Raw genomic sequence first — 24695 nt, 5'->3', positions numbered from 1 at the left:
TGGCTATTTGCATACAAGCCAGCTAAAACTGCGATCGACCGAATCGCAAACAGAAAAGAGAAGCTTACTGCTGTAGTACTTCCTAAGAGTATCGCTGGCACTCCCGGAGGAGGTACGCGGCCGTCTAAGACACTCAGTAAGCCACGCCGCGAGAGGACGCCTATGCCGCACTGCAGGATCTCTACCTCACAGGGACACAAATGAGGAAGTTTCGGGACAAGTTACTTTAATATTGCCAGTTTATTTCTTTGATCCAGTTTGACAGTACCAACATAACTGATTCCTGATACGCAGCCAGTGGCCATTTTTCTTTTCATTCTTCTGCTCTGTGCAGAGGTTCTTTGTCGGTGCCTTCCTAACAGGAGCTCACACGTATATTATATATGGAGATTATGGTTCTATACTACTTCAGTGCAGTGCTAAGGATTTAAAATAACGCTGGCAGCTGAAAAGGCATTTTCTTCCCTCCTGGTCTTTCTCTTCCTCCCTCCCTTCTCACCATTCAGCCGTATGTAAACTCAGAACACCGGATTGAGCAGGGGTGAGCGTCGCTCTCAACGTAACGGACCCATCTCTCTAATCCAGAAGAGGAATGCATTCTAGGGGGATTTCCGGTTACTCTCTCATTTGAGAGCTAATCAGGACTTCTGCTTTAAGAAGGTATTTTCAGGAGCTCACTGGAAATGATGGTTCTTTTCCAGGCAGTCAACACACTGTCCATCCACACCCGCCTGTCAGCCCTCAGACCCGTGCGATGAAGCCCAGGCCCAGGCTGGCAGGAATCTGGATGGTCTCCAGGGCAAGGGAGGAGGGGTTGAAAGGGAAGGTGACAGGGAAGATGTGCTTAGCATCCATTAGCAGCTGAGGAGAGTCCTTCCTGTCCCGTAAACGCATCTGAGAAGATGAAAAAATGATAAACGGCATGAGTTTTTCAAATCTGCAAGACTTTCTGCCAGAATTTTTACCAAAATATCAACTAATGAGACATTTATCTTTATTTTAACATCACTTCATTTCCTCAGTAAGTTATTACCAAGTAAGTTAATGTACAGTGACTAGGGTGACAGATGAGGAGAACTCATCACCCCTCACTAACAGCATCACATCTCCACTCAGAAGCGCGTGCTGAGTGAACGCGATGGACCCCACCTGAGATCCTACTCGGGCTGAGGCAGGAGGCTCACAAAAAGTCGAAGCCAGCCTGCACACCTGAGCAAGACTCCTCTCAGAATAAAGCCAATTTAAAAAGGGCGTAGGGCTGGACGCAATCCCCGCTGCTGCCAGGGACACGCGACAGCGCTGCCGGGAGTTCCAGGGACAGTGAGCGCGAGCACTCGCCTGGAGCACACTCACCTGTATAGTGCGGATAAACGACACAGAGACTCTCTCTTCAAACTCGTTAACTGGAGTGTACAGATTCAACACCTTGACGATCTGTGGGAGAAGAATGATCAGGGTCGTCCTGGGTCGTCCAAGACACGGTGGGACTTGGACCCTGGGACGCAATGGTGTGTGCAGCTCCCCGCCCTGCTGGGGGGCGGCTCAGGGCACGGGCGTGGCGGCACATCTGCCCCGTACCGCGTCTCCGCCAGACGCCACTGCAGAGCACGTGCACAATACTTTAAGAAGCAATATGAGTTAGGAAAGCCATTCAGGCAGTGCAGAGACTACCACGAGCCTTCAGCCTATGCATGAGCGCCATGCTGGGAGGGCTGCTCCGCGCAGGGAGAGTCGCATCTGCTCCTCAGCTAACAAGGTGAGTCTTACAGAGTACACCTGTGGGAGTTCCCGGCGCGAATGTGCCCAAGTCGGGGACTCACTGCACGACGTGAAAAGCAGAGGAGCCTGCTCTGTCCTGCCTGACTCCCAGGGCAGCACCTGTCAACCATGTCCTCAGAGTCTGTTTGGGGCTGTGCTCCGGCTCAGGCCATTTCCATATAAATAAGGCTCACTTTATTATTAATACTATTCAGGGGAAAGCAATGTTAAAATGCTATTTTGAAACTTGCTTTGCTCATATAAAATATATCCAGTCATATTAAAAATAACAGAATTATATTTTGTTTTGAACGTCTTTTTAAAATCATACTTTTACAAAAGGTAAATTATTATAAATGACATGAATAACAAAAAAGGCCCTCAAAAATTAACCAGTTAATCAGAGGGCAAGACAATCTTTTAAGAAATAAAATGAATTTCTTTGGTTTAATTGGCACGTGTCTCTTCTGAGGAGAAAAACCAATTCACGAGGAGCGGTTGAATGATCATACCGATCTAAGACGACGACTGTGAACCAGAAGGCGGACCTACTCCTAATCCCCCCTGCAGAAGAGGAGAAAATGGAACCCAGCCAGGAGGTGCTAACCCAGAACACTATACTAAGCATCCGCTTCAGAACAGATGGGCGGTCTAGTTTTTTAAAAATGATAAAAGTAAAACTTGGCAAGCAAACTTCGACTGGTCTGGAAGCTTGATACTGTTGAAGGCGTTCGGGCTCTATGCAACTATATTCAGATGTCCAGTAATTTAATGCCTGGCTGCGACTACTTACTTTTTAAGGATGGTATTGAACCCATGTGGGAAGATGAGAAAATAAATGGGGAGGATGATGGCTAATCACACTGAACCAACAGCAGAGGCCAGGTGATCTGGGCTGCTTTTGGCTACAAACACTGCTGTGCCTTCCTGGAGAAGCGTCTGGTGACTACTGCGATGATGTGTGTGCAGCTGTTGCTAATGTTAGAGCTACAGGTGAGAAGACAGCAATATGGACTGCAGGACGTGGAAACAGAGAGGCTGTTCAACATCCAGGGAGGGAGAGTACACAAGGAGAGGTCAGGACTTCCTCCAAGATAGTGATCGGTTATGAGGTCCATGCTGGCACAGCTAAGAGCGGCTCCGCCCTAAAAACAGGTTTGTTGTTTGAGAAGACACCTTCTGAGTATTCTCATAGGAGACTGCGTCAGGCACTTGGGATTTGGGAGCTGAACCAAAGCCTCTTCAAAAGCAGAGTGGACTGCATTTAAACTTGATTCCAGCTAAATGTTGCTAAGATATAAGAGAAGTCTCATTTTTTTTTTGCCCCTAGAGTATCCACTATCCCAATCAAAGTATTACAGTACACATCATCCCCAGAATCCACAAATGTGTTCCTGCTTTGCTCTGTAATAGTTTAGTATAATTACCACGACAAATACATTTTACCCATTCGCAATGTTCAAAAAAGAGCTTGCATTTCTCTTAACAGGAAAATAATGTTCTGTTTTGCTGTATGGAGGAGCATATTTGCTGGTCTGAAAAAAGCATGATGCATGCAGTTTTCTAGTAATTTTCTTTGTTTATTTTTACAGCATTATCTTTGCTGTACCTTGGCTGGTGGCTGCTAGGTTTTAATTTATTTATTTCCCTACTTGATAACATTAATGATTCTGGTTTCAGCTTTTCATTTGTTTTGCTTTTGTTTTTTCCTTATGTAACACTGGTAAAGGATCCAGGAATGTAACACAAGGGTGGAATAAACCCTAATTTTGTGCAGTCTTTGGTATTTTTTTTTAATAACTACAAAGTTATGCTGCACATTTATGCATTTCATTTAAATAAGGGATCTATGTTTGTGTGATTGCCTACACACAATTGTGGATTATAAAAAATGTAACATCATAATTACATTCCTAACTAGAAACAGTATGTTTGCTTTTGTATCTTTAAGCTGTATTTTAATACTTTGTATTGCTTAGGTTATTTTGCTTTGGTTAAAAATGGCTCAAGTAGAAAAGCGGTCCTATTCATATTGACAGTGTACAAAACTGTAAATAAAATGTGTACAGTGAATTGTCTTTTAGAGCAAAAAAAAAAAAAAAAAATTCTCCCACCCCCAGAGGCTGAGGCTGGAGGATTGCTTCAAGTTTGAGGCCAGCCTGGACTACAGCGTGAGCTCAAGGTCAGCCTGAGCTGCATAGTGAGACCTTGCCTCAAAGACAGACAGACAAACAAAACCCCCAAGCCAACAAACACTGTCTCTATAAGGTAGAAAGAGATTTCATTTTCAAGGTACTATCTAACGTTGTTCCACCCAATACTCTAGAGGTCACTAGCCAATTTTAATTGAAGTATGTGACTACCTAAATTAATGGTATTACTAAAAATACAACACTGAGTGAATGGAGGGCAAAGCCAATGTACGGCACACCCTGGAGAGATGGAATGAGAAAGTAGGCCAGCATCTCGAGCCAGTAAGTGACAAACTGACAGGGGGCAGCTCCTCAGAGGCCACTTGCTAAGTATGTGAATTACAGACCTACCTCACTCTATGAAACACGAGTATGCTCAAAAAGTTCAGAGAATGTGTAAATTAAAAAATAATTACAGTAGAAGACACATTATCATTAATCCCTCAAAATCGCCCCCTCACCTCCAACACACTCATCTCATTGCTTTTGCCCCTTCTGAAGCTGTTCTGAAAGTCCTAGTTGAGCTGGGGTGGCTGCTCTGATACCCTGAATCAATTCAAAATGCTGACCTTTGTGGTCATTCTGACTTTGGGAGGAGCCACAAGTTGTGCGGTACCTGACCAGTAACAGGAGAGGACACATGTGGGTGTCCTGGGAGCTGCCTGTCTGTCGGATGGCACTCAGCAGCCCCCCCCGCCCCCCGTTCTGATCCCATCTGGAGAGCTCAGGAAAGAGAGCTGCAGAGGTGCTTCAGAAGGGGGCAGGGAGGACAGACAGGCCAGGGGTGTCAGAGCAAGGGGGAGGATTCTAAGGGGACTCACAGAAATTTATCTTTTACCGTAAGCAAGTTTTACAACTTAAGACATTCACTGTATATTTTGATTGCCCCTTTTACATGCTTAAGGCAGCTGAGCATACTGGGGTATGCTCTTTAAAGCTTGGATGTTCTATAGGGTCAGGTTTTTCCCAGGGTGCTCATGCTTGCCACAGTTGGCACGAAGGGGAAAGTTCTCGGGACCATTTTTTAGCAGTGCGATTCTCCACTATTCTTACATAAGTAAGATGCTAACTATTTACTGACTGAGTTTAAGTATGCTGGTCACAAGTTGAGATTCTGGTTATAAGTGATGACAGAAAGCAACTTGAGGAGTCAACGTAGAAAATAACCAAGCAGCAGAGCGACGAGCATATTTGTGCTGAGGTCTCACCCTGCTGGGCTGTCCTCCCACTATTCCCTGAATTCCACGCTCAGCTTGGTGCCAGCTGTCCCCCTCAGCACTCTGGCTGGTTCTCTGGCTCGAGAATGGGTCAGAATCTCTCTACAGAGCCTTCCAGATACATGTCTGTTTTCCCTACTCAACTGGAAGCTCCTTGAAGGCAGAGATTTTTTCAGACTATTTACTGAACATTGTCCCCAGCAACAAGCTTGGCACCTGGAGACGGACTCCCAGTCAATCATTTCCAGAACTGAAGGAACACAAATTACGTCTTAGAAGACAGGGGCTGGGGAGATAGCTCAGCAGCGTAAGTGCTTGTCTGGCAAGCACAATGGCCGGAGTTTGATCCCCAGTACCGAGGGGAAAAAAAGGTTCTCTATATTTTAGAAGACAAAAGTCTTAAGGAATCATTCCATTATCAAATAATATGGAAAAGGAGACTGGAGAACATAAGCACCATGGACTCTCCAGCCAGGAAAACGGGGACCCCTTCATCTACGGTTTTCCCTGGCCGAGAGTCGGGCACAACACTGCCTGCCTACTAACTACAGATCTCCGTGACGTGCGCTAGCTTGAACTCATTTCTGGTAAAATCTCTTTCACTCAGGACCTATGCAGACATGTCTTCTCTGTCACACACAGAGGAAGGCTGGTCGCCATAGACCTCCTGACCCCTCTGGCGCCGGGCTGGTGGTGACACACTTCCCAGCGGGCAGGTGCCTTACCTGGGCGGTGGTGAGAGCATTGCACATGGAGCAAATGGCTTCCGCATCATCGTCTGTCTTCTTCTTCACCTGCAGAAGCTGAGCGGCCTGGATGAGTGGCTCGAGGGTTTCTTTGGCCCCACTGTTCATCAGATTCTTGTCACGGAGCCATTCTTCCAGTTGACTGACATTGTATCTGTGACAGTGACAGAGACACATGGGGTGGGAGGCAGAGAGTGTGGATGTGGTGAGCAGTGTCACACATGTCCTCGCTCGTGTGAGTGGCCTTGTCAGTTAAATTGACAGGCAGTATTTTTCAATTTTTTTGAGTCTAATCAGCTGTGCTTAAAAATTTGTCATTATAAATAGTCATGAGGCTTATAATTGCAATTATGTAAGATTAACTGCCAGGAAAATTTAATAGGAGGTGAAAAGAATTCCTTTCAGCAGAAGTTAAGGCCTGCTGTCAACGCAACAGACCATACATCATGGCTCCGTCCTTCTGGGCAGCTGACAGACACGAGTGCCAGCTTTCCTTACACTTTGGGGTGAGAGCTCTGCAACCCTTTATCCTCTCTTTAAAGCACAGCCTGAGTGACTGTTCTAATTCGCTTTATGCGTCAGCTTGCTGGATTAAGAGACCTGGAAAAGGGCTGGGGAGATGGCTCAGTAGAATAAACGCTTGCCTGGCAAGCGCAAGGGCCTGAGTTCAATCCCTGGTTCCACCAAAAAAAAAAGAAAAGAGAGAGACCTGGAAAGGTGGCTGAGTTAGTGGTGCTGTGCTTATCCTCATGGGTAGCCTGTGTCCTACCTGCATATCTGGTGACAGTGACAGTAGGTCTGGGTGGTGGAAAAGAAGATTGGAGAATACAGTGCGCTTCTCTTAAAATACAGGCCTCACCCTATGCAAGGCCTCAGCAAGTCCCTGGCTCAGAACGGGAAATGTTAAAGAATAGTGTCCTGAAAGTGAGCGCAAACACTGGCAGGACACCCCTCCCTTCCACTCTGAACATTCTAGGGATCATTTTTTTTGACACAGGGTCTCACCATGTAGTCTATGTTCACCTTAAACTCACTGTAATCTTCCTCCCAAAGTGCTGGGATTAAAGGGGGTGTGAAACCACACCCAGTTTAAGAAATAGTTTTATTTATTTGATACAGGGTCTCACTTCGCAGTTCAGACTTGTAGGGATCTGCCTATCTCAGCCTCCCCAGTACTGGGATTATAGGCATGCACCACCACGCTCGGGGGTTCTGGGGCCAGCACCATATGTGGGTCTGGGGATCAAACCCAGGTCCTTGTTTTTGCTAGGCAGGTGCTTAAGATTGCCAAGCTATCTCCCCAGCCCAATAATTCATGACTTTAAAAGCAGGTATGTGGCAAATGCTTATAATCCCAGTACTTTGGGAGGCTAAGGCAAAGAAATTCTCTTTTGGGGGTGTTTTTAAAGTAAATATTTGCCCAAAAACCCCAGCCCTATTATAATGAGGTTATGCTAAAGGGTAGCTGGGTACACAGTTGAATACACTTCTCTTAAAATATAGCAGGGGCACACGTACGTGATTGGGCCTGTCCCCCTTTTCCTAGGTACAAGCAGATGCTTTGCCTAAGTACGTCTCCAAGGGCCACGGCCTACTGCAGGTCCCCTGCCCTGAGCCGCCGTCCCACTCTCCGGCCACACACGCAGGAGGGACGGCCGTGGCCTCTGCGCACCTGGCGCCTGCCAGGCCGCGGCACAGCGCGCTAGCCCACCTGATCTGCATGCCTTTACTCCAGGAGCACATGTCCTTCCGCAGGAGGAGGTTGTTGAGCGTGATGGCCCCCACGATGTAGAACATCTGCCGGACCACCTGCTTGATGAGCTCCGGGTCCATGCCGTGCTGGCACATGACCGAGTGGAAGGAGTTGAGCTGCCGCAGGATGGAGTCGAGCGTGTAGGTACCCTCATCGGCGATGCTGGAGGTGCGCTTCCGCAGGCCAGTCGGCTTCACCCCGGACACACCCTGGATCGTCTCGTGCTCCAGCATGCCTGAGACTGGGGAGGAGCCGTTACGAGACCGTGAGGAAGCCTGTCCACAGCACACACGCAGCCAGGAAGGCCTTGAGTGCCAAGAGGGGAAGGGCTTCGCTGAAAGGAGCTCTGGGTTTAAACTTCAATGAATTAATTCTTAACAAGAGATTTATATGACATCACACACTCTTCCACCAGCTGTGTTTTCTGACACTGGAGCCAGTGGCTCTGATAGCACAAACATGGTGTCGTGGGTAAGTCCTGGAGAGGTGTCAGAGTGAAGGAGGCTCACTCCACACGTGGCCCCAGGACAGGCAGATGAGCAGGAAAGAAGGGCAGGTGTGGCACCCGGAAGCACAAAGCCACACTCGGAGGAGGAACGAACGCTCAGCCGCTCCCCACCCTGGGCTCCCCAGCCCTGGCTGCCCAGCGCACCCACTGTGCCTCCGTGTGTTGCACCCAGGAACACTGAGGTCATAGCCCAAGCTGGTACGTTTTTATATCTGCTGCGGTAACCCCAGCTTCGCCGGACCTCAAAAGACACAGAGTGCAGCTGCTGGGCAGGCCAACAGCAGGGGATGGAAGGACACCCAAGAGCCACACTGCTGCTTCGCCCGGGAGATCCAGCGAGACGGGGCAAAAGCAGAGGAAGGACCGGCCTGAGCTGACTTCCCTGGCCTCCATGTTAGCTCCTGTTCTTCGGTCAACCCAGGTAGCTCTAATTCCTGACCTTTAGGGGCAAGAGAAGAAACCACTGTCCTCTTGCAAGGATTCCTCACCTCCTGCGCCTCTAGCTGTCTATCAGGGTCCATGAAGAACGGACCTCTGCATGCCCTGAGGGGAAAGAAAGGCTAGCTAGCAACAGCTTTAGGAGCCTGCTAATAATCTGCCTAAAGATGTAAGAGATGGTAACTTGAAAAGGTTTTTTAAAAATTCAATGCATTCAAGTTAGTAGCCTGCAAAGTGCATATGGCTCCTGATTCCCAAAGAGGCCTGCTCCACAGGCCAAAGGAACAGTCAGCAGGCAGGAAGAGAAGGCCCAGGGTGAGTGCAAGCGTGGCCAGCTGCCGGGCTCAAACATTCAGCCGAGGGAATGCAAGGAGGAGTACATGTGCACATACGCGCACGCCATGCAGCAGGGGGAGGCTGCTGACAACTCAGCCTCCTCGGCTTCCCAGGGCCTCTCAGGAGCCCCACACAGTACCGCCCAACCCAGCGTTCAGAGTGCTGTTAGAAACTGGGCAGGGTATAAGCTGAACCCCATCTCAGAGGTGGGATCCTAGGGTCGCCAGCATGAGGAAGCAGTTTTCCATGCTGGGTAAACTAAGCACGGCTGGTTTGTCTCAGGCCTGTGTGAACAGGGCCCGGGGCCTTACCGATCATGGGCTGCAGGATGTTCTCCAGCACTCGCACGAGCTGCTGGTAGATCTGGATGGCCAGGTCACTCAGGACCTGCCGGTACTCGGCCAGGTCAAAGTTGGTGAGGCAGTGTTCATTCTGGCGGGATGTGTTGTGCTTCATGAAGCCCTGGAAAAACACAGGGAACACTGACGCTGACAAAAGCCCCTACCACACAGAAGGACACACTGCTGGGAATGCGCTCCAAAATGCGCGCCCCGGCGGCTGCCCACACGCTCGTCATTCTTGCCACGCTACAGCAGCTCTGGGGTCCTCTTCTGAGTGTCTAGTTGTGGTGTCCTAGCTGCTTGAGGTCCTGAATCGACCCAAAGTTTTCCTTTCACTTTGACTTTGGGAAGAGCCAAGAGTCACGAGGTGTCAGATCCGGTGAGTAAGTGGTGGAAGAAACACCACAATGTTTTTGACAACTGACACAACATGGCTGATCAACTAGGTATGATCAAAAATGATCGTGAATGCGTAACTAAAATGTATCATGGTAAAGGCACATTGCCATGAAGCCCCCCGACATTTTCTCCCTTCCTTTGAATACACTTAGCTCACTGTGTTGGCAGTGTCCTTTACTATAACAAGCTATGAATATTTAAACACGCACTACAGCTTCCAAGCACGCCCTGTGCAGCAGAGTCAGTCCCCTCTGTCCTGCCATCCCCGGGGTCAACTCCTCCCTCACGGGCTCGCACAGCGGCAGGACAGTGCTCCAGGGTTGCGACACTCCATCCGCGCCTGGCAGTCTCCTTCCCTCACTTTAAATCACAGACAAACTTGGCACACTGGTGCTCAAGCCTTTCTAATAGTAACGTCAACAAAACAAGCTGGGGAAATTTAAGAAAAAGTAAAAAGGAATGTTCCACTTAGGAAGCAGAAGAGCTGTGGCAAACACTACAGTGGCGCAAGGAGCACCTGCCATTTCGCTCCTTACGTACCCTCCGAGTCATGAACACTGCACCCACGGGCACGTACGATCTCCTTGGAAGAGACCACCCACTGCAGAGACGCTAAACGTACAGGAAGCCTCCTTCATCAGACTGCATGGCTACACTGGCATCCAGCCTCTGTCCAAGGTGAGCATGGCCCTCCCTCCGGGGGCGGGGTGCAGGTGGGCGCTGCCGCCAGGCCTCTGCGTCAGAACCACTGCTACTCGGCCCTGGCCGATGGGCGCAGCTGCTCACGCTCTGGATTCTGCCTTCAGTCAAGTATCTGCCTCCTCCATGCGCCCCAGCAAGACAGTCTGCAGCAGGGACTAAGAGGACAGGGCTGCCTGCCAGTTAATGCAGGGCCTTCCTGGGGATTCTGCTCTGCTCAGGAGCGGGGCTTGTCTCTGTGCTCCCCATCACCTCCAGGACAGCCCCCCTCGGGTGCCCACACGGGGGGCAGGTATGGCGGGGGGTGGGGTGGCGCCACAGGCCAAGTGCCACTCCCTGTACACAGGTGAGTTCAGGAGCCTCCCTGACCTTGGGCCTCCTGCTGGGCAAAACTGGGTTTTAATCCCTACTGTGCCAGGTCCTTACAAAATCACATAAATAACCTAATGTGTAGCGAGCTAGACACAACCCTTAACGAGCAGTAATTATTAGTATTTTCTAAAATGTTAAAATATATTGATGTGTGCAAGGGAGATTTTTGGACACACCAAGAGCCACGTGATCTTTACACTTGTCGCATCCTGGACCACGTCCACATACTGTGGGCAAGCCCTCAATGACTGTCTTCAAATCCTTAGACAGTCCAGTATGCTTCTTGGCAGCCTGCGTCACGTGCTGACACGAAGTCCCGTTTGTGGCAACGAGTCATGGCGTGACACTGCCCGTTTCAAAGCTGCTGTGCTTCCTGATATGCCGCGGAGGAGGAGCCGCCACACCCCTCAGTTCACCGCTCCGTAGGCAGGAACACCGGCAAACACTGAGCTTCCACGCCCTTTCTGCATGTGGGTTTTTAAATTAATACAAGGGTGTCCTCACGCCACTTCTGGGGACTGAAGCTGCTGTCTCAGCCTCGTGAGTAGGCGGGATTATACAGGCGTGCACCCCTGTACCCATCATTACACGACCAGAAACATTCGGGCTTTTATACTTTTCCTTAGGAAGGTCAGGGAAAGAGCAGCGTGCTGGTTCATAATCAAGGTTTTCTCACCTCTTCTCCACTGTACTGCTTCAAACAGTGTAAAAATCGGCATGTGTTAGAGAGCCAGAAGGAGACAGTTTCAAAATCGTCACCTCTTTTCTGAAAGAGAGAACAAGTCTAAGTTGGTCCTTTCTACAAGGAGATAGCAACCTGAAAAAACCCTGCACAGATGCCGGAAGGCCACTTCCCCCACTGTCGTCATCCTGCCACAGAAGTAACACCGGGCCGAGTCTCAGGCTTGCGTCACCGCAGACCTGGAGCTCCAAGTCGAGGGCTGGCACTGCTCCTGCCAGCAGCGAGAGCACCACAGCCAGCTGGTGCCACCAGGTGCCTTGGTGCAGAGCAGACTCAGCTCATCGGAACAGAAGCACGCAGCAGCCCCACCCTGCTCCAGGAGGACACGGAAGTCAGCATGAGACCAAGTTTCCTGACCCAGTACGACGAAGGCTCTGAGAGGGAGGTGAGAGGGCCGGACACCTCCCGGAGCGGCCCCTATGTGGAAGTTGCTGGCTCTTCACCAGCCTGGGCCATGGGCAAGGAGGGCTGACTGCACCCCAAGACAGGAACACAGATCCGCCAAGACACAGGTGGCCACAGGAGAAGCTAAGCTCCGTGCTTTCATACATACAGGTGCTTCACCTTACTTGGCTGTGCTCTGACCTCACGAACTTTCTCCCCACATGCTGCTGCACACCCTAATGACTCTACTACCCCACAGCAGAACCTGGGCTGGGGAAGCTGCCCGAGAGCCCGCGTGCACCCCTTGTAGTGGGTGGTTCTGTGCAGTAAAGTGTCCAGGAGCAGGGCGCACACAGCAACAGATTGCTGCTGAAGGTCATTTGTCTAGATCGGTAAACTTTCCCATGTTAAGTAGCACAAAACAAACTAAAACCTTTAAATTTGGGAGCGTATTTTTCTATAAAGACTTTAGGAAGCCCCAGAGGATGAAAAATCTAATTTAGTCTTTTTAGCTGAGACAAGAGAGCTGAGTTGAAGGTCTCACTTCATCACAAGGGGAGTCATCCTATAGTCAGTCTGAAAGCAAGTTTGCCTAAAAATAATCCTACCCCTTGCAAAGATCTGGATTGTAATTGTCCCCAGGAGAGACCGAGCCACACCAACAAAGGCCACAGGGCAGATTCAAAGGCAATGCTGGCCACAGGCTGGCTGGGGACAGGGTCACTGAGGTGCTTGGTAGAGAACCCTTGGGGCAGCCTCAACAGGAAGTGCGTAACTGTGCCTTTGCTGAGGAAGCATCAGCAGGCCCAGCACCGAGAAGAACTGGCAGATAAGGCTGATGAAACCCTTGGAGAAGACTTCATGTTGGAGTAACTTGGTACCTTTTCCCATTAGGGGGCTCTGCCTTTTCTAAGGCACTTTATGCAAACGAATCTGCCATTCCTTCCACACAAACACTGCACTGCCTGCCCCACGCTCATCAACCAAGATGCTCTGTATTACTTCAAAATAAAAGGCCATTTTTGTCTTCTGGATGGTTAACAACCTAAGTTTGCAGACCAAAATTAGAGAAAAAGGAGGGCTACAAGGAAAGCCAACATTTTGGCCCTAGCCTTCTAAGGTCAATTAAGACTCAGGACATATGAGAACTTGTACTGTAATGTCATGTACCTCGGTAGTGTCCCAAATTTTCTGATCAAGAAGATTATGGGGCCAAAGAGGAAAGTGATCGATGACGTAGAGTGCGCCTAAGGAGAGTCACATGGGGAGAAGACACTCTCTCAGGCTTTCACAGAGAGCACATTGGCCAAGCATTGGCCGTGACTCATCCACATGGCTGCACTGACAAAGGTTCTATAATCTGAGGTACAGGATCTCAGGATAAATCCTGAGGGCATTTCACTGACCTTCTCAGACCAAAAAGCTACAACTCCTGTTGCACAGGTCTTGCTTTACCTTGGTCTTAACCATCCAGTAGAAAAGTATGAAGACGAAATATAGGAAGTAAAGTCATGTTGTTATGTTGAGCTGTGGGGGATTCAGGTCAATAATTTCTGACATTGCCAGTTAAACAGAAGACCCAATGCTATTATGGGCTACTGGACTCTTTTAGAATATTTTGCTGAGTTTACACACCTATAATATTCAATAATGGAACTTAAAAAAAATTGGGGTATAACTATGAATGTCCATTTTGTATCTGTGTATTCAAAGTGGTTGGGATAGATATATAGTTGCATTCTCTTAATGAATAGAATGATTTTTTCTAATGGTGTTTGTAAATAGGATCACAAGTCTGCATCTTGTACAGCAATTAACCACTAAGAAGAATATATGCAGTGTATTATTTGTTGAAACTGTACTTTCAATTTGATTTGAAACTGTCTCATTGCTATATGTTTATCAATAAAACTTTGAAAAGAAAAAAAAATAAAAGGCCGTTTACTTCTTTGGAAACTTAAAAAAATTTAAAGCTGAATGCCAACTCTACCCAGAAAGTTCTTGAATTTTCTAAACTAATATTTTTATAATGAACAAACTATTTATTTATTTTTTGCGGAACCGGGGATTGAACTCAGGCCCTTGTGCTTGCCAGGGATGCGCTTATTCTACTGAGCCATCTCCCCGGCCCCTATAATGAATGAACTATAATAAGTCAGTTCTGACTGCTTCACAGAGAAAACAAGATGAGCTCAGAACTATTTGCAGTCTTTGCTTTATTAGGTAAAAAGCTTCTACCAGCTAAAACTACATGGATTTTCCTGTGGCTCGGTGTATTATGCCGTTTCACGAATCATGTGAAAATATAGTGGGCAAAAGCAAAATGGATGCAAGACAAACAGACTTCAATTCAAAACGGGGCTGTGCAAAAAACACACATGAGTTTTAAAGGGACCAAGGGTGCTAGCAATATGGTAAGAACTACTCAAACACCTTTTTAGAAAAAAATATGCAGCACTAGGGACTGATCCAGGGCCTTCATACTGAGCTCTGTCCCAGCCAGCCCTTTTTAACTGTGCATTATGAGATGAGGTCTTGCTAATTGCTTCTGGTTGTGCTGAACTTGTGGCCCTGCTACAGCAGCCTCCAGGAGTGCTGAGATTAAAGGCACGTGCCACTATGCCCAGTGAGTAAGTGCCTTCTTGCAATCAAGAGTAAAGAGAAATGCTTTATCTTATTTTGTCTATGCAGTTGTGACTTCAGTGCAAAACTTAACAGATTAAGTGCTACCAATCAATATGTCAAGAAAGAAAGTTATGTTCCAAGGACACTGCTCCACTAAGTCCTCGGAAGCTCCGTGCTTTGGTAAGCACTGCAGAAGGTAGCCACAGAGAGAACTGAACAGAGGAGGGGCGAGGAGTTAGTGTATAAGGGTGTGATGTCTGCTGGAGAAGGCGGGAGGGCGCTACCGGCCGGGTGTCGAGGGCCGCACAGCGCCTGAATGCACAAGCTGACAAAGACAGTAAACTGTCTGTTATGTGTACAAGAGTTCATGAAAGACACTGGATCGGGGGCCTGGAAGCCCACCGCGCAGGTGAGCAGGTGAGCAGGAGGCAGAGTGCGGGGAGTGCCACCCCGCCTCCTGGCACACCTAGCGGGGGCGCCTCTCCCCAGTCTCCACCTGGCGGCAGAGCTGCGTGCACTTTCCACGGTTACACCACAGCCCCGCCCTTCCGGCCACGCGCTGCCGAGCGTCTGTGCTTCTCCTTGGGAGCAGCCTCTGAGGAGACAGACCGTGTCCTGCCGAGCATCAGGGCTTTCCTTGGCTCTCTGACACAGGGAGCCCCGATCACGGGAGACGCAGCCACGAGAGGGCACACCCCATTCCATCCCAGTCTCCACGAAGCCCTTTAGTTCCAGGTAAAACCTTTAGGCAGATCATTTTGTCCAGGAGGAAATTAACCTACCCCACAATTAAATGCAGTAGGTCAAATGAACTTTGAGCCCTGTCCACCCTGAGCCCTGCTTTAAAAGAAGGCGCAAAGACAGGCGGCAGGGCGGGTTTCCTCAGCGGAAGTGCTCCGCGAAGACCAGACAGCACCCCGGGGCTGCCCTCGCCCTTGCAAGTGCTCGCTCGCAGGAGCCGCTGCCACGCACTGACCTTCAACACCTTCTTGATGCTGTTGATGGTGGATGTGAGCAGCGACCTCACTTTCTGGTCGTCATTCAGGTAGTCTGCGTGTCGGACACACATGAACAGGATGTAGGCTGGCAAGCCGGGAATCAAGTTGACTGCCACGCCACGTGGCTTCAGTTCTGGAAAAGAAAAAGCGAACCCGTGTAACCCTGAACATCTCCGTGGGGTTGGCCCTTGAGGTGAAGTGCGAGTGGTGTGACACTCAGGCACAAGGGCAGGCCACGCAGTTTTCGCAGCTGCCTCAGGGAGAATCCTGACCATGGCCCTCTGTAGAATGCAGGACCGCAGCCTCCTGCCCTGACTTCCTTTGGGCTCCCCTCCACCGTCCTCTCAATGTCCCCACTGGGGCATGTCTCCTACCCTCTGCAAACTACAATCCAGATTCCGCACACAACCTCTTCTTCCTTGGTTCTTCCTATGTTAGACAGACTACAGCAGCTCTGGTCTCCCAGTTTCTCAGGTTATAAATCGCACCATCTCTTAGATCCTTTTTCATTTGTTCACTTGTCGGTCAAGGCCTCACAGCGTAAACCAGGTCTGAGCCTGCGTTCGTCCTGCCTCAGCCAGGGCTGGGATCACAGGCTACCTTCTCTGTCCCCTTTCTTTGCTCATGCCACACATCTGATTCATCAACAGCTCTGCTGGCTCTGCCTACGAGATACATCCTACGTGCAGTCACTTCTGCCTTCCTTTTCTAGAAACCACCCAGCTGCCAGCCCTGGGACCTGCCCGAACTGCTGTGATGTGCTTCCTACACTGCATGGAGCAGGGCGCTCCTTCATGAAAGCGGGGCTCCATTATGTCGCTCGCTTGGTGGATCTTCCAGGCATCTTCTCATCCCACTTATTGCAAAGCCCCAAAGCCGCAGTGTGTCCTGAGCCTGGCCGCCTCCTCTCCTGCCTAGCCCCTCCTCCAGTCATGTGGCTGTCCCTGTGGTGGCTCCAGGTGTCAGGCGTGCTCTCAAGGGGCTGATGGGCAGCTCGCTCTTCTGCCGCAGAGGTTCCTAAGAGAGCACCATGGCTTGCTCCCTTACTTCCTCTGGCCTCTGTCCAAAGCACATCTATCACATAGTGTTTTCTGACAATTCTATATTCAACACTGTACCTGCCTTCACCCATTACTCCTCTTACCCCCAAACTGAACCAGTGGCTCCCCAACATTTCTGCCAAGAGAAGATCATGCGACAGGTGCAGCCTCTGTACCCATCCTCAGTCTAAGTTTGACACCACCAACCTGGGGGTGCTAAAGCAAGTGTAACTGCCAGCCACGCCCCTGCCACCTGGCACTGGGGGAGGCTGTGGGAGAGGCATCATGTGCTTCAGCTCACGGCTCTTGGGTGTCACTCTTCTCATCTGCCACCTCTTTCTGAAAGCCCCCTTACAGAGCCAGGGGGCCGCCCACAGCCTGACGCCCTCTGATGCGCTGCAGCCACCCTGCTCATCTGCACCATCTTTCCCTTCTTTGCTGAGTCTTTTATGAAAAAATACTGGTCACGGCCACCCCCACTCCCTGGAGACCTGTGCTGTCAAGAGCCATGGATGAAAGCTCTGTGAAGCTTTCTGGCTGATGCCAGCACAGACAGGCTAAGAAAGCCTGGCCTCAGGTCGTGACAGGTAGGGCCTGGGCGCAAGTCCCTCCCTTGTACCCGAGTGACAGCATGGCGGGGGTCAGTTCACAAGGAGGACTGCTGACCCTTGTGTGAAATGCTTCAAGAATCAGTGAGCGTCCTTCTCCCCACACTGGGAAGACCTGCCACACAGTACATGCCTAGGATCAGGTTCTTGACAAGCTTCTGCTCGTCCTCCTTCTTATACTCCAGCATTCCCTGGAAGTCCTTCTCTTTCCTGGGAATGTTGACTGGACGGATAGGTTCATCGATGATCTGTCCTGGGGATATGTTCTCCATCTGGCCCACTTCATGAGAAACAAAAAGGGAGAGGAAAGTGGTCTCGTCAGATGGAAGGATGAGCGAGATTTCCACGTCCCTAAGCCTTCAAACGAACTCTAACAATAGAAACTCACCATACAGACCACTTCATTGTCCTCTCTTAAAATACTTTTTCTGCTAAAATTGGGTGGACAGATAGCAAATATCACTTTGACAGCCACTAGAGCTTGACATTAGTAATATCAAATAACCTTACCTGATTGAAAGCTGCTTTTCTTTTTGCAACAAGATTCACTTTATTACAGTAAATGTCTCAGGAGTAGATAGTTTAACATATTGGTGAACTAACTTCTACCAATCAGAAATTACTAAACACATAAGGACTTTAACCTATAGAAGGAAAAATAACAACATTCCAGAACAGGACAGTGAGCACACCATTAGCTGAAGAATGTAGTCGCTCTGAGCAGCGGAACACTCACGGCACAGTTTCTGCACACTCACTACCTCAATACAGATCATTTCCCAGAAAGGTCTCAAAGGGCAACCCACTGTCTCTCCTACCACTGCCAATTCCCAAAGAAAGCATGGGAAAATAAAAACTGTCATTTAATATGAATAACTATTATTACTATTTAATAGAGAGCCAGATACCCTGCTTTTGATTTGTATTCACCCAGGTACAGCCCGGCCAGGTACAAAAGCTGGTCACTACTGTCCATGGCAGTGACTGGAGAAAAGTTAGGCTAAGGATAAAAACAAGTGTTCAGTTTCCTCTCCTAATGGAGAGCTGAGCCGGAAACACAGGCAAGGTGAAGGAGCAAGAGGTACCACTGAGACTGGATGCACGCTCACAAGAGGCTTTTATCTGCGGGAAGAGGGAGCCCTTAGGAGATGCACTTAAGCACAGGCAGTTCCAGGGCTGCTGGCAAGCAAAAGGCACATCAGAGCCACCGACACCAGGAGTTCAATGTGCTGACTCCACAGAGGTCAGTGGTCCTGTGTGCCTCCAGGGCAGCTTCTGGGTTAGTGCAGGGGAGGCCACAACAGGGAACACCAGCACCTGCGGCTTTCACTTGGGTGGCTGGGACTCAGTGACACCCATCCACAGGGTGAGGCGGCATCACACACGGAGCTCTCAGTGCTGACGAGCCGGTGCAGGTGAAGGCACCACGCCCACCGTGGGGATGGCTACAGAGGCTCAGGTTTTCACTGCACAGACTGCGCTGTGCACCTGGGCACAGTGAGCGGGACAGCGCCAGCAGGCCTTAAGATGCACTCCTCCACGTGGTGAGGAGGCAACTCAACTGGGCCATCTTCTACTAAGCAAGCCGAGGGTCAGTTTAGGCACAATGCTGAGTGTCTGATAAAATCCCTGACTCCTTGGTATGTTCCTGGTCACCTAGGCTACAGAGATGACTCCAAGAGGGCAAACTGGGAGGAAACACACTAGGTTTACTGACAAATGCATATATTTGGACTCTATAACCTGAAGAAGAAGTTTTAAATCTACTGATTTTACAAAAATCTAATATGCCACTAATTAGATATGCCATTCTATGTGCACTAAAAGAGGAAAACCACTGCCAACTAAGCTATTTGTCATATACCAGTAACTGTTCTTTTTTATTCTTTTTGGTGGTGTTGGAGATTAAACCCAACATCTTTGCACTGACCTATATTCCAGGTCCTTAAAAAAAATTTTTTTTTCAATTTTGAGATAAGGTCTTGCTAAGTTGCTCCAATTAAGCTGGAATTCACAATCCTCCTGCCTCAGCCTCCCATAGTTCTGGGATTATAGGTTTGAATGACTAGCCCGGGCTTACATCAATAATTTTTGAGATGGTAAAATGTTAAACATGGGCACATCAGAATTTATAAAATATGCTGAATATTTTCACTAAGAGAGCTCATGTTTTAAAAGAAAGTTTCACTTTCCTTTTGGAAAATCTCAAATGAGGATATTTTTGGCTCTGTAGAAAAAAGCCAGACAAAATGTGCTGTCATCTTTAACATTTTTCTGCCTGAATTTTCCCTAGAGACTTAAGTCTTTTTTTTTTCTAAATTTTATTTATGTGTGTGTGTGTGTGTGTGTGTGTGTGTGAGACCAGCTCAGCCCACCAGGGGGCGGGGCTGGCTGGCATGTGGTGCTGGGGGATTGAACCGCGGTCCCTGTGTCTTGCTAAGCTTGTTCTAAGTAGGCGCTTTAGACCACTGAGCCATCTCACCAGCCCCTTTTTTCTTTTTTTTTTTTTTAAATGTGTTTAGTACAGGGTCTACAGGGTTTCACTACACAGATCGGACTCATAGTGATCCTCCTGTTTTCAGCCTCCTAAGTGCTAGGATTACAGGTGCGTGTCACTGCGCCCAGTCTCAGTCGCTGTCTCAGCGCACCCTGGGGATGGGGTCAGCACTGTATGCCGGGGATCAAACCCCGGTCCCTGTGCTCTGCTTAAGCAGGTGCTTTAGTCCACTGAGTTACCTGGCCAGCCCTGAGACTAAAGTCTTTATAAAAGTTCACAGGTGTCAGTTCAATATAAAATGTCAACCTTTATGTAGCATCAGGAAAATACAAAGCCTGGAGTAGAAAAGCCTGGGCACTGGACCAGTTTTTAAGCATTCCAGAGACCTTAGGTTGCTACGCGGGTGTTTAAGACGCAGGCCTTGAGAAGCACTCTCTCACCAGGCCTGAGGGCCTCACTCCACAGTGGGATCAATGTCCCACAAAAGGGCCCTGGGCCCAGTGAGGCTGAGTGCTGTTCCCTAGGGCAGTCCCTTCTGGAGGTGAGGGACAGGTCCCACGTGGACAGCAGGAGCCAGGCCCTCCCCACACACGGGGCTGTGGGCAGCCGGACCTCAGTGTCTAGCCTTAGAACTGGGAGAATGGGTTTCTCCTGCCAATGAAGCCCCCGGTTGGAGGTGTTTGGCCAGAGCAGCACAAATAGGACATCTCTATTAACATCCTCCCAGGAAGACAGAAAATGAGCCCTGCTGCCCTTCCCTAGACTCTTACTCATAAGCTCAACAGGAAAGTGAGCCTGAACTTCGCTGTCCTGGAAAGGAACATCAGAATGACTGTTTACAAAACATTTCCTTTTCCTCACTCTGGCACCAGGAAGGTCTGGACCTCAGATTAACTCAGCAGTCAGGTGAGGGCCTACAGGCAGAGGCCTCCGTAGGCTGGCTCTTCCTGCCATGCTGCGACAAGGCCCTGGTGTTCTCACGTGGCTTCTGCTCCTTTGTGATGCTCGGGGGCTGTGAGGTCTCAGTCTCTAGACTATAGAAACTCTGATGCAACACCTGCTCCTGCATTAAGATACAGCACGGGGCAGATCAGACCTCAAGATACTCCCCATTTCGTTACCTAATTTCCACTAAAAATTATACATGTTGGTACTTTTTTTTTTTTTTTTAAGTCTGTTGGCTTTTTAAAGTCTTTAATGAAATGCAGCCCACAGGAGGAGGGAGAGCCACGCTGCCCTAATGAGGCGGATGTGCACATGCCGCAGTGTGCCCAGAAACGCGCACACACGCTCTCCCTCAGGGGCAGGGCTTTGTGCGCGACACTGCTGCTGTCCTGTACACCCGGGGTCTGGATGGAGCCTGGCTCTGCCTGGCACTGGCAGGAGCTCGGAGGAGCAAAGAGGGCCAGAAGACACACTGCCCTGCTCGCTCCTGACAACGATGACAGTGATCGCTGAGGGCTTCTCAAGAGGCATTCCTACCATCGTATGGAAGTCATGAGATATTTAAGAAGTCTTATTCTCTTACAACTATAATTCCTATTTTTTCTTTATTTCCCTTTTTCTCCATTAGGTTGTGAGTATCCCTCTTCGTACCTTTAATAAGGACAGCTCATACTAACAGCTAAGTTGTACTTACTGTTTACTATTATGAGGGACAATTCGGAGTGTATCACCCACATTAACTCATTCAGTCCTTGTGCTGCCTATCCGGTAGACACCAATCCTTCCCATTTGACAGGTGGAAAGGCTGAGACTTTAGCCAAGTTCCTAAAGGCTGAGGTTTAGGAACTTGCCCAGAGTTGTAAGACTGGTAAGGAAAAAGCTACGATTTGACTCTAAGAAGCATGGCCTCCAAATCCACATTCCTAACTGCCAGGCCACCGCACATACAGCGCACTGAGAAGATTCACCTTAGAGGCTGGCTGAATGAATGTCTTCCCTTTGCAACTTGCTACCAGCAGGAAAGAACATTTTTCTTCATCTAGAAATGAAAATTTGTATCTACAGGTTGGCTTTGCCCAAAGTCATTTTTGTTACTGTTCCTAACATTTCTACATAAACCTCTATTAGGCCACTAGCACAGCAACACAAAACAACTTTTGGCAAGTGTCAGAAAAACACGCTTAAATACCTTCTAGTTCACCAATCTTTTTGGCAAATACTTTGAGTTGTTTTTTCAGCTTCCGGACAGTCTTATCCTGTTTTTCCAGTTGTTCCATCAAATCCTACAAATTAAAATGAGAAATATACAGAAAGTTCAAAGTAAGCCTTCAGAAATGCATCACGGGAAAGGAGACACAGAGGCACATAAGCATCACTGTTAGTTTGCCACAGAAGTTCCAGAAAAGCTCGCTGGTGGAGCCACCACCTGGCTAAGATTGGCAGGCAAGGGAGGAACAGCTACGAAGAAAGCCAAAGGTTAAAACGTACAATGAGTTAAGACGTTCTTCACAGTGTGATGGCTGAGGCTGACTGCAGTCCTCTGTGGCAGCTACACTCAGGCAAAACCACTGAATGCTTGAGGCCGCTGTTCTTCCAGCAGAACGGCTTCTTTTATAAAGGGGAACTGGGCAAAAACGAATTTTGACTGAGAGCACCAAAGGCTTGCTGGAAGCTTTTATGTGCTTGGAATCAGGCAGCACTGACATACATACATGAAGCACCGTCTCTACGAGACACACTGCCCAGAGATGCTCACCTTAGCTTTGCAGCTTACGAAGAGAAGTTGCAGGATTTAAAAGGTAAGTGGAGGAAATAACTGGAGAACAGGATAAAAAGTGGTCTCTTCTTGGGTAAAAAGCTAAAGCACCTGTATAAATCACTCATGAAACTTTGCTCTGACACAGAGAAAAAAAGGCGTAAATATGAATACCCACTGCAAAAAACAAAAATAGGAATCTGCGATCACTGACTCTGACAAAGGACTGTGGCAGAGGACAAGCACTTAACACCTTATTAAGAGGGAAGAGGGGCCGGGGAGATGGCTCAGTGGAATAAGCGCTTCTCTGGCAAGCACAAGGGCCCGAGTTCAATCCTTGGTTCCGCCAAAAAAAAAAAAAAGAGGGAAGTGGGCAAGTGCAGACCGGGGGCTCAGGCAGTGGGGAGTTGGGGCAGCTGCGGCTGCCACGCCGGGTGGGAGAAGAGCATGCGTCCAAACACAAGCACTCGTCGCCCTCTAGGGCAGACACACGGGTTTAGACACCACGCCCATGAGCTGATGGGAATAATTTCTAATGAAATGTTACGCTATTTCTCTTGATTTTAGTTCATCTTTCAAACACGTTTGCTTCCATCACACTGTAAGCCTGGTGTTAATAACGAGCCAAGCGTGACAGTGGAGGTGGACGCTGACAGAGGTGGCACTGCTGGCTATGAGACAGCTGTGAGGAGAAACAGGTGTGTGAGCTCTGGGAGGCTCCCGGGGAGAGGGGGCGCAGTGTGCTCCTCCGTTACAGAGGCGAGGGAGAGCAGAAGACAGAGAAGCGCTGGCTGTACATACAATCATCCGTCTGTAAAGTGAAATCCGGAATGACTGATACTTCTTAGGATCATCTGCATATAATTCCTCAAAATACTGAAAAAACAGGCACAATGGATATTTGTTTTCTTGTATCTTTGAGGGAAGGCAACCTCTCAGCAAAACCAATTAAAAAATACCGTGAAACACAAACAATGAAATCACCTACTCCAAGGCTCAGATTTGTCACCTACCATCACCTTGTTTCTCTAGTGTAGATGGTCTTAACTCTATAGTTACAAATACTTTTTGCACCCTCAGGGGGAACAGGCACCAGCCAGGACCCTCACGCAGCCGACACATAGCACGGGTGTCCCCTCTGACTGGGCCGGGCCTTGGTCTCAGCTTCCTGCCCTTTGGCTCCAGGCCCTGCCTCCTCTCATGCACTCGAGCTGCTGCAGCTTCCGGGTGAGCGCAGCTTGTGCTGCTGTGCCTGCCCTCACTGAGGGGGTGGTGCGGGGGGTGCCTGCTCAGGAAGAGGGAGAAAACCTCCCATGTCTGTGCTGGGTGGTGGAGGTAGGTGGATGTTATGTAAGGCAAAACTTCCAGGAATACTCAGATCTGGGCTGCTTTAATCTTCTGCCAAGTGCCTCATAAGGAAATGCACAGTGCAAACTGAAGCCATGAGCTTGAAAAGTAGATCATTTCCTGTACGGAAGTTTTCATCCGTACTCTTGAATTAGTAGTCAGTATAGTGGCTGGAGAAGTGGTGATCTGTAAAGTGCTCCCCAAACTCAAACTCATAAACCAGTCTCTTCCAACTCAGAATGCGGTTTCCATGTTAGCTATGAAAAACTGACAAAATATTAGAACTGTGGACACTCAGGAGAGGTGCTCCTCACTTTAGTGCTGGAACAGCCACCCAGAAGCATTTATAGCCCACAGACCCACCAAGCACCTGGTTTCCAGACAATAATTTATGAGCACAGAATCTGAACAATGACCAGTTAATATTATGATTCAGGCATTTATCAATTCTCAGTCATGAAAGCATTGTTAGTTTAGTGGAAGCAACAATATATGCAAATGCAATGAAACATCATTCCAAAAATATTTTATGATTCAGAAAATTCCCCACCAACTGGAAAAAGTTCAAATACCCAACCCCACCATGGAGCCCGGCCTAGAGAGACAACTGTGAACGGAACACCAAGTGAATGATCCGAGCAAACTACTTGTGTACCCATGAACACTACAGAGTAATGTCAATTTTTCTGATTGTTAAATCTTCAGAAAAATTCCAACTATCTTATTATAGGTCATTAAGAACAATATAAAAAAGGCATAAGTCACCAACAATACAAAAACTTTTCTCAAAATCAGGCTGCCCCTATATTATAGATATTATATAGGCATGTAGAATTACAATTATTCAATGATTTTTATTGCAGTAACTGTATCTGTCCAACTTAAAAGACATTTAAAACTGCACATCTATAATAAAAGCTATTATGTTACTGAGAAGGAAAGAACTTGGAGGGTTGGGGAGATAGCTCAGTAGAATAAGTAATTGCCTGGCACA

At 48.6% G+C, this 24695-nt stretch overlaps 1 protein-coding gene and 1 pseudogene across 1 annotated transcript in view; one reads left to right on the top strand and one right to left on the bottom strand.

The window, feature by feature from the left end:
• Nucleotides 1-225: 225 nt before the first annotated feature.
• The window catches only part of Myo5a (myosin VA), a 132898-nt gene continuing 108428 nt past the window's right edge, over nt 226-24695 (bottom strand). The window contains exons 32-41 of the mRNA XM_023724058.1: nt 23156-23230; nt 21788-21881; nt 17290-17436; nt 15487-15641; nt 11436-11525; nt 9260-9410; nt 7625-7907; nt 5893-6067; nt 1354-1434; nt 226-894 (exon numbers count right to left, since the gene is read on the bottom strand). Of these exons, the coding sequence (XP_023579826.1) occupies nt 742-894; nt 1354-1434; nt 5893-6067; nt 7625-7907; nt 9260-9410; nt 11436-11525; nt 15487-15641; nt 17290-17436; nt 21788-21881; nt 23156-23230 (1404 nt within the window). The 3' untranslated portion in view covers nt 226-741. The remainder of the gene's footprint in view (nt 895-1353; nt 1435-5892; nt 6068-7624; nt 7908-9259; nt 9411-11435; nt 11526-15486; nt 15642-17289; nt 17437-21787; nt 21882-23155; nt 23231-24695) is intronic.
• On the top strand, nt 2352-3369 carry LOC105743198 (annotated as a pseudogene).

The sequence above is a fragment of the Octodon degus genome, unplaced genomic scaffold (assembly GCF_000260255.1).
Source record: "Octodon degus isolate 3935 unplaced genomic scaffold, OctDeg1.0 scaffold00105, whole genome shotgun sequence".
Taxonomy (NCBI): domain Eukaryota; kingdom Metazoa; phylum Chordata; class Mammalia; order Rodentia; family Octodontidae; genus Octodon; species Octodon degus.
This window is presented reverse-complemented; position numbering and strand designations above follow the sequence as displayed.